The following is a 9570-nucleotide window of genomic DNA, read 5'->3' as shown; positions in this document are numbered from 1 at the left end:
TGTGCCAACTGCCAAAGTAGTGTAGGATGTATAACTAATGTATGGCTTTGTTTGAAATTTAATACATATTTTTAAATAAAAATATTACAACCTTGAACAAATAGAGAATATTTATATAATTGCGGCATTTTAATGCCGCACAAAAGTGTTTTAACAATTTGATCTATAAGATGCTTTCTCCGGAGATTGTATGAGATATATCTATATTCGGCCTTGTTCCTTGAGTGATGCAATGCAATCATCAAACATCTGTTCAATGCTTTTGAAATTGAAACCCAAACTCCCTAGCTTAGATGTGTTGAACTTGTAGTAGGCTCTATCGAGAGACTTAAACCTGAAATACGTACCATTCATAAATACCATTGTTAAAATAAAGAATCAGTATTAAGGGTAAATCTCATTTATTAATCTCATTTATTAATCATTATCATAGTGAAAAACCAAAATTAAATACATTTTCTCGACCCAATGGAGATATTAGATTCCCTACATGGATTAAGAAGCTTTCTCTTCATTGTGGAAGGAGGGAAATCTAATCCAGGATTAAATACATAAATATATTTTCTAGTCAAAACCAACCTTTTTGGAATTGGAAGTGATGGATATCGCTCTGATAGCAAGGATGCCAAGTCATTGTTTTCCATTACAGTGGAGGAACAAAGGTATCTTCCATTAGCACTTCTATGTTCATAAACATGGATGTGGGTGAGTGCTACATCATCAATATGAACATAACCCATCCTTCCATGCCAAGAGAATTTCTCCGAATCACCTGTGCACCAGCAAACGGATATGTAGCTAATAAGCGAACCATCAAAAAAATACATGCATTGAAAATAAGTTCTACATTTAGAATGCATTATGAATCCTTATTTTTCTTTGTCTTCCCCCCCTCCCCCTTCCCTCATTTCAATATACGTTCACCTAGAATTTGTTAAACAAATGCATACCAAACACAACTTGATGAAGAAGATGGTTTAACCAAAAAAAAAAAAAAAACTTGATGAAGAAGATACCTTTTAGCAAACCAAGGACATCGGCGGCAGTAGAACTTAAGTCGAACGGTAGACAAGGTCCAACAACGAAGGAGGGAAGAACAGTAACTAGATTGACGTTGTTCTCCTTGGCAAATTCCCATGCTGCCTTCTCAGCTAGTGTTTTCGCTAATGGGTACCAAAGCTTCAGAGACAATAAGGACAATTTAAAAGGAAAAACAGATTAGTAATATGATAAACAAAGAAGAAATGATACCAAATGTTAAGAAATTCACCAGGGCATAATGGAAGTCTTTATTGATATATATGGGAAGAAAATCAAACATGTTTACCTGAAGTTTTTCACAAAGTTCAACTGAACTCCAAGATGACTCATCCAAAGGAACATTAGGGTCAAAATCATCTCTTGCTCTTATGGCCGATGAAGAAGATGTTAGGACAACTCTCTTAAGGCAAGGATTTTTCTTGCATGAACTTAACACATTTAAAGTGCCCTTAATTGCAGGATCCAAAATTTCAACCTAGACGAAGACAAATAAGTAAATTATCCATTTTACATTTATGCTAAGTAGACATAAAAGTGCCCAGTGAAATTAACTTAACCTTGGGATTGGAATTAGGTCCTATAACAGGAGAAGCAGTGTGGAAAACACCATCGCATCCTATAATGGCATCATCAAAACTTCCTTCTTCCATAAGATCTGCTTTCACCAATTGCAGTCTCTCTTTTGCTCCTTCCAATTCCCACATATATGCCAACTTCTTATTTTCTATCCAAAATACAACAAAACAAAACGTCAACAAAAATTATCAGTGTTATCATATGCAATAAATATTTGATCAAACCCAGGGGAGAAATTGGGTTGATGCTAATCATGCTTTACATATACTGTAAACATAGAGAGATAGAGAGAGAACGAACCAGGGTTTCTGACAGTTCCTACAACTTGATAGCCAGACAAGAGTAATCGCTTGACAAGCCAAGAAGCTAGAAAACCAGAAGCTCCTGTCACACATACTTTGCCTTTTGTTTCAATATTTTGATCCATCTCTATTGCACAATTTCTAGAATCACCTGTAGCTGAGCAAACGTGAAATCTAGGAATGAGAGAATACCTGAGAATCGTAAGGCATGAGCTATAGCCTGTAGGATGGTTTTAAATAGTAACTTAAGGAAGACTTGGTGTTTGAGCAGGTAAGTCATCAAATGATTATGATGAAGTCTCTCTCCAAGTGGTTATAGGTTAGAAAGGTATTTGCGTTTGCTTCTCTTATGATATTAATAAATAAATAAATAAAAAATACAAATATTTTTATAACAAAATACCCTTTATACTTCTTCAGTAGAAAATTTTACTTTGGAGGTCTTCTTTCTGGTCATAAACTCAGATTGGATCCTTATTGTCGTCAAAATTATGTTTAGACCCAGTTGAAATTAACACCGTCATATAGGTATTATCATCAAACATGAAAGATCATAATCCCCTCACTTAAATTAAAACAAAACAAAATTAAAATTTTACCCCTAAATTAACGTTAGTATGATGAAATTACCTCTTATGTATGACCGAATTACTTCAGAATAAAAAGAACAAGAAAAATAGTATGACCAAATTATGCATCAGGTACAACATATCATTCTCTAAGAATAATTCAGTTTTTATCAAATAATCAAGACTTTTTTAAGTGTGGGTCTCTTTAGTGGACCAATAACTAATGTTGAATCCTTTTAGTGCAATATATTACATGTGGGTCCCAATCAGACTAATATCGTTAGCTATTGTTAAGTATATTCAAGTTTCAAACATTGAAGGACCCAAATGCCCTTTAGATTATTTAATACATTGTGTTATTATATATATATATTTTTTATTTTTTTTAAGATATAGATATACCTTTAACCATATAATTAACGCTTAATGACCAATTATCTCTTTTTAAAACCATATACTAACATTCTACCAAAAAAAAAAAAACTTGTCAATGCAGGTTGTGGTAAGATCCATACTTCTCAGTGGAGAAGTCATGGGTTCGACACAAAGCTTCCTTTGAGGATGTAATTAGACCTGTAAATGGATAGCCGAAATCCGCCTCCAAATTCACATTCGTATCCGAAAATTTTCTTACCGGAAAATATCTGTATCCGTCCGCTAAGCAACCAGATTCAGATAATTGCTTATCAGATCAGATAATATCCGGATAGAGTAAAGTATTTAACATTTTTTTCTTTAAAAATTAGATGATAATTGGATTCGGATAGCGATATTCGGTAATCGGAAATTAGAAATTTATAATAAAAAAATGTAAAAAGTAACAATTATCAATTAATAATCGGATATTTTATCGGATCGGATTATTATCGGATATCCGATAAAGTTTCGGATTTGGATGCCTTCTCTAAATTTTGCCGGATTCGGATTAGGATTTGCTAGTCGGATTCGGATTCGGATTCGGATACTTGTGTATTCGAGCCGAATCCGGTCTGTTTACAGGTCTAAATGTAATCATGGTGCGTGCAAGCTGACCCAGAGGAACCTCAAAAAAAAAAAAAAAAAACACAATGTTGAAGGGTACTTTGGTCCTTTCAATGTTTAAAATTTAAATATACTCAATAATCAATTAAGATACACCAAAGAGGTGTTTCAATTGACAAAGACTCATATAAGTGAAAATTCAAAATTTTGTTTCTACCAAAAAAAAAATATTTCAAAATTTTGAATCTTCTTGAGGCCTGGGTTAGCGGTGGTAATACAGTCACACAAACAACCATTCAACTGAAAATATTATATCTAAACTCTTAAAAAGTCATTACGTACACAACCTTGATCTTAAATCCATGTTCCACTAGAATTACAGAACCATGCAAGTACCATTAACATTAACGATCTTTAAATAAAACACTCAAGTCCGTGTTCCAGTACTGGGATTAGGACTTGTTCGATTTGTCTCTATATATATATGAAATTGGTCGACTCTACTTAGTTGAAATCCAGTATTGTTAGCTTGAGGAATTCATTGAGGAAATAAAATTATGCCAGAAAGAAAGCTTCCAAGTGGTTCGTTAATGTCTCACACTGAAAGGGACGACCGAGGGTGGACTCTGCTTCACATTGGAGCTCGGGAAGGTAATCTAAAGTTGGTGAGGAAACTGCTCGACCAAGGTATGGATGTTAACGTGCGTACAAGGGGAAACATCGCAAGAGGTGGTCTGACCCCTCTTCACCTTGCTGCACAGGGTGGTCACCTTCAAGTGATGGAAGAGTTGCTTCAGCGCGGAGCAGACATTGATGCAAGAACCAAGGGGCTATGTGGGTGGACGCCTCTGCACAGCGCCTCCAAGAATACTCAAAACAAGAAAGCCATCGAATTCTTGATTAAGAATGGGGCGTTTTTGGCTGAAGAAATCGATGATTATAGGTTCAACCCACCTCTCTTTTATTGTTCTGGTCTCGAGTTGGCTTACAAAGAGATGAAAAAGTTCCAGCAAGAAAACGTGAACCTCCAATCTGATCATCAAGATGGTTCTTCCTACGACGGGATTAATGAAGGCTATATTTCCCAATATAATCAGTAGGAAAAGGATTTCCCAATATAATCAGTGGGAAAAGGGTGTTCGTTGTGGTTGTGGTTTGTGTTGTTGCTGTAATGAAAGTTATTTTTTCTGGCCATGGTATTGTTTCCCTCGAAGTAGTCAAGAGGTTAGAGGATCGGATTTCTTCCTGTAACTGGTAGCGTTTCTCATTCTTTCCTAGAGAACTATAAAATCATATGGTCTGATTTTTTCCATTTTGTTTCCCCTTGTAATTACGTTCTGCTATTTCCAAATAATGAATCATCTTTTATCAACTAGTCAATCTTGATCCGACAGATGATAAATGTTAGAACACATGATGACTTATGAGGAATTGAAAAGTCATAACTTTGCTCAATGAACTTGGGTAGTTTTCATTATCATATACCAGAGATATATGTTTAGGAAAAAAATAAATATGGACACATTGATTGGATTTTTTCTCCCTCAGAGTTACATCAAACTCACAAGCCAAGGAACAAAAATAGGTCAAACCATCAAGGAGGCATTGACAAGCCATCCAAGACAGGGAGTTAGCCTAACTGTTTTTTCCCCTTGTAATAAAAAGAACATTACATGTGGCAAACATGGAACACAAAGATACATCATCATAACATGGATCTTGAGATTCTCATTTGCAAATAAACCTAAAACTGTAAGCAAGGAGGATGCTTAGCCCTGTACCAACGTCCAACTTCGCCCACTACGGGCTTCACTGTTCGTGGTCGTCGTCCCTCTTGCACCCTGATTTCAAGGCCTTCAATTGGCTGCTGGAACTTCGGGCTTGCCCCTTGGCCCTGAACGAACAGGTCCGGCCAGATGGCCCATCCTTGATAAGCTTGTCATGATGATCCTCAGTCCTCCTGGCCGAAGTTAGTTTCTTCAGCCTAACCACATTCTCAAGCTGCTTTCCTTTTTCGATGATCGAGGCTGGGGTTCCTTCTCTGTCCGTGGCCTCTTGTTGGTTTCCGGGGCCCTGCCCCCGTGTTGGGTGATTTTCAGGAGGTTGAAGATGGGATGAAGGTGGTTTTTTCCCTTTTGTGGTGGGTGTTGGGTGATTTTCAGGAGGTTGAAGATGGGATGACGGTGGTTTTTTCCCTTTTGTGGTGGGTGATTTTCAAACACGAATAAATTTAACACTTCTAAAACAATATTAGTTGGCACTGGATCTAGATGTTAGGTTTCTCATGAAATGGACTCACAAGATTGTAGTCTTCACTAAAAGGACATGGACAGAAAAAATTTAGTAATCAATTAAGATAACCCAAAGACAGTTACAGCAAAGACCAATATCTCATGAGTAATACTTTGAAAACTCGAATCTCCATGAGACCTGGGTCAGAACTGAGAAGCAGTAAACACAACCATGCAACAATTAATATTATCTCAATATCTCTAAACTCTTAAAAAGTCATTACACAACCGTACTCTTAAATCCTTGTTCAACTTGAGTTTTGCAACCATGCATCTAACTGTTAACATTATCAATTTTATAACTCTTTGAGTCCTTGTTCCATCAGAATTAGGGGTTTGTTTTGGTTGTATTATTGTATATCCCGACTAGGGTACATATTGTTTGATTTGTCTCTATGGATAATATCGTTAGCTTGAGCAGTTGTTGGTTAATTTTAATTATTCATTAACAGAAAAAATTACGCCAGAAAGAAAGCCTTCAAGTAGTTCTTTAATGTCATCCACTTCAGACTTCACATTGGAGCTCGAAATGGTGATCAAAACTTCGACGAAGGTATGGATGTTAATGTGCGTACATGATTTTACCCCTCTTCGCCTTGCTGCGCAAGGTGGTCACCTTCGAGTGATGGAAGAGTTGCTTCAACGCGGAGCAGATATGGATACGAGAACCAAAGGGGTACGTGGGTAGACACCTCTGCACAGTGCAGCCAAGAGTACTCGAAACAGGGCAATGGGTTCAACCCACCTCTCTATTATTGTCCTGGTCTCGAGTTGGCTTCGATCTCTGATGAAAACGCTTCACCAAGAACAAAGAAACCTCCAATCTGATAAACAAGGCTATGATTCCCGTTGTTCTTATTGTAATAAGGCGATAATCGCAAAAGATAAGTCATTTTTTTCTCTCGCAAATGGGAGAGATTCTACGAATTTCTTAAAAGAATCAAACTTTAAGAACTCTCTGTTTTTTCGATTCAGTCTTAGAAGTCAAAAAGGGTTTATCATATGACGAGGGAGATTATCTAAATCACAGCCTTATCAGGCAACGCATCGTCTTTATTGCGTTCTTGTAAAGCTCAAAATAACTCCGTTGATTTGATTGTTGTAATAGCTTAGTTTATTTTATCTGGAAAACAGGGAATGCTTTATTGCTTTTCTGCATCAAACCCGCCCACAAAAGTTGCAATAATGAACTAGTTTATTTAGTCACATTATCCTTCAAGAACTACGAACCTGGAGCTGTGTTCCCCCACCTCAGTGCAAGAGCTTCAACAATTCCTTCGAAGCTATCTGGCCTTGAATTCACGAGATCAACGGCGACGCCCAATCTTTCTGCCCCTAAAGCTGTAACGGGTCCGTGCGCCACCACAACCAATCCAGGCCATCGCTCTTTCACGGTTTCCCAATCACCAAACCCTAAATCTCTGCAACTCTTCACCATTCCCTCTACTTCTCCCGTACTTGTAAACACTATGGCATCGACACGTTCTTCCCTTTCCAAGACAACCTCCGCGCAGTTCAATCCGGCCCATCTGGTTTCGTATGCTGAAACCCTTACTGGAATCCAATCCCTGGCAGAAAGAGCTCGAAGAAAATCTGGGATTACCGGGGGTTCGTTGATTCCAATCACAAGAGGAACAGGGCATAGTATCCTCCGTCCATGTCCGATCCCCAGAGATTCAACCATAGATGCCGGTGTTGCCTGCGAAGGTACTAAAACCCTAATTCTCTTCGGGTACTCGCAGAGCATATTGAGAAATTCTTCCGTTAGAAGCTCCGCATCTTTCCCGAGAGCAGAGACTGTAAATTCTATGTCGGTTGCTGCTAATGGAGGACTTTCGAGTTCAGCTAAGCATTCTGCGAACTCCAAGATTCCTGTCCTGGACGTGAATGCGATGGCCGAAAAATTCCTCAAGTTGGGAATGAGATGCGCCATTGTCGCCTTGATTCGGTGAAGAGAGAAGGAAGTTTCTGATGGAAGATTTGGTTCGTTGGGTAGGCTCGACGACAACCGTTGGACACCATAACGGCACGGCACCATTGAGTTGCAGGATGTGAGATAGCCTCTCTGCGTAGTTTTGCGGCGTTGTGAAGGCGACACGCTTATTATAGATTGGAGCTTGTGCTGGAGTTGGAGACGGATTTACAGGTGATTTCTCTTTGCACATTGTGAACATGAAGCTCGTTGATTGGGTCATTATAATCGCCATCATCACACATCAATCCCGATTCTGAGCTTCTTCTTCCTCTTCGTCATCAATCGGGAGACCCAGATCAACCAAAATTTCTGGATGATCGAATTATTTATATTGTTTTGGTAATAACGTGTACAACATTTCTTTCTCTAAAAGAATAATTCACTTCTTATCAAATAATCAAATTGAGATTTGAGGAAAAGGTGTTTCAATTTGACAATGACTCTACATCTTGAGGCCTGGGTCAGCAGCGATAAATACAACCACATAAAATCATCTTAAATTCTTGTTCCACTAGAAGTACACAACCATGCATGTACGGATGTACCATTAACATTATCGATCTCTAGCTTAAACGCTCAAGTTCATGTTCCACTAGGATTACGGTATTCTTTGGGTGTATAACTCGATTAGGACTAGGGAGTTGTTCGATCTGTCTCTCTCTATATATATATATATGTGAAATTGGTCGACTCAATTTAGTTGAAGTCCAGTATTGTTAGCTTGAGGAGTTGTTGAGTTGTTGAGTGTTCTTAATTATGCATTGAGGGAATAAAATTATGTCAGAAAGAAAGCTTCCAAGTAGTTTGTTAATGCCCAACACTAAAAGTGACAACCCAGGGTGGACTCTGCTTCACATCGGAGCTCGAAAAGGTGATCTAAAATTGGTGAGGAAAATTATCGACGAAGGTATCGATGTTAACGTGCGTACATGGGGAAACAACGCAAGAGGTGGTCTGACCCCTCTTCACCTTGCTGCAGAGGGTGGTCACCTTCGAGTGATGGAAGAGTTGCTTCAGCGCGGAGCAGATATCGATGCAAGAAGCCAAGGGGGTATGTGGGTGGACGCCTTTGCACAGTGCTTCCAAGAGTACTCAAAACAAGGAAGCCATCAAATTCTTGATTAAGAATGGAGCGTTTTTGCCGGAAGAAATCGATGATTATAGGTTCAACCCACCTCTCTTTCATTGTCCTGGTCTCGAGTTGGCTTATGAAGAGATGAAGAAGTTCCAGCAAGAAAACTTGAACCTCCAATCTGATCATGAAGATGGTTCTTTTTACGACTGGATCAATCAAGGCTATATTTCCCAATACAGTCAGTGGGAAAAGGGTGATCATTGTGGTTGTGGTTTGTATTGTTGCTGTAACAAAAGTTATTTTTTCTGGCCATGGTATTGTTTCCCTCGAAGTAGTCAGAGGTTAGGATCGGATTTCTTCCTGTAACTGGTAGCGTTTCTCATTCATTCCTAGCGAACTATAAAATCATATGGTCTGTTTTTTTTTTTTTTTTTTCTTCTGTAATAATGAACTAGTTAATTTAGTTACATTATCTTCCAAGAATTACGAACTTGGGGCTGTGCTCCACTTCAGAGCAAGAGCTTCAACAATTCCTTCGAAGCTATCAGACCACAATGATGTTATACTGAGTTCACCAACTAGTGATATTTTCCGCTACCTCTCCTTCCCCCAAAGATACGTAAAAGTTCATTTTTTTTTTTAATTCATCACGTACAATAAAACTTCTATTCATCTCATTTAATTCACCCATGGAAGATGGAACAATTCTTAAAGGGCATGTCCTCATTTAAAATACTGCAAAGATAAAGAATGGATGTCG

At 38.2% G+C, this 9570-nt stretch overlaps 1 protein-coding gene and 1 pseudogene across 1 annotated transcript; one reads left to right on the top strand and one right to left on the bottom strand.

Annotated features, from left to right (window-relative positions):
* Window positions 1–201: 201 nt before the first annotated feature.
* Window positions 202–2044, bottom strand: LOC149017252 (tetraketide alpha-pyrone reductase 1-like). The gene is made up of 6 exons (XM_089154344.1): window positions 1918–2044; window positions 1599–1765; window positions 1328–1516; window positions 1017–1179; window positions 580–772; window positions 202–334 (listed from the first exon to the last, which is right to left on the bottom strand). Exons 1-6 carry the CDS (start codon window positions 2042–2044, stop codon window positions 202–204), a joined length of 972 nt encoding a protein of 323 aa, XP_089010470.1.
* Window positions 2045–4059: 2015 nt separating this feature from the next.
* Window positions 4060–4569, top strand: LOC149017251 (phytochrome-interacting ankyrin-repeat protein 2 pseudogene; annotated as a pseudogene).
* The last annotated feature ends 5001 nt before the right edge of the window (window positions 4570–9570 follow it).

This window comes from Hakea prostrata, chromosome 4 (genome assembly GCF_041222555.1).
Source record: "Hakea prostrata isolate BN-2017 chromosome 4, UWA_Hpros_2, whole genome shotgun sequence".
In the NCBI taxonomy this organism is placed as follows: Eukaryota; Viridiplantae; Streptophyta; class Magnoliopsida; order Proteales; family Proteaceae; genus Hakea; species Hakea prostrata.
Note: the sequence above shows the minus strand (reverse complement) of the source record. Positions and strands in the feature narration are given on the sequence as shown.

Coding starts and splice junctions, on each gene's coding strand:
- LOC149017252 (XM_089154344.1), bottom strand. CDS start 2,044: ATGGATCAAAATATTGAAACAAAAGGCAAAGTATGTGTGACAGGAGCT. Junction 1,180..1,327: donor AACTTTGTGAAAAACTTCAG/GTAAACATGTTT, acceptor TTGTCTCTGAAG/CTTTGGTACCCATTAGCGAA. Junction 773..1,016: donor TGTCCTTGGTTTGCTAAAAG/GTATCTTCTTCA, acceptor GCTGGTGCACAG/GTGATTCGGAGAAATTCTCT.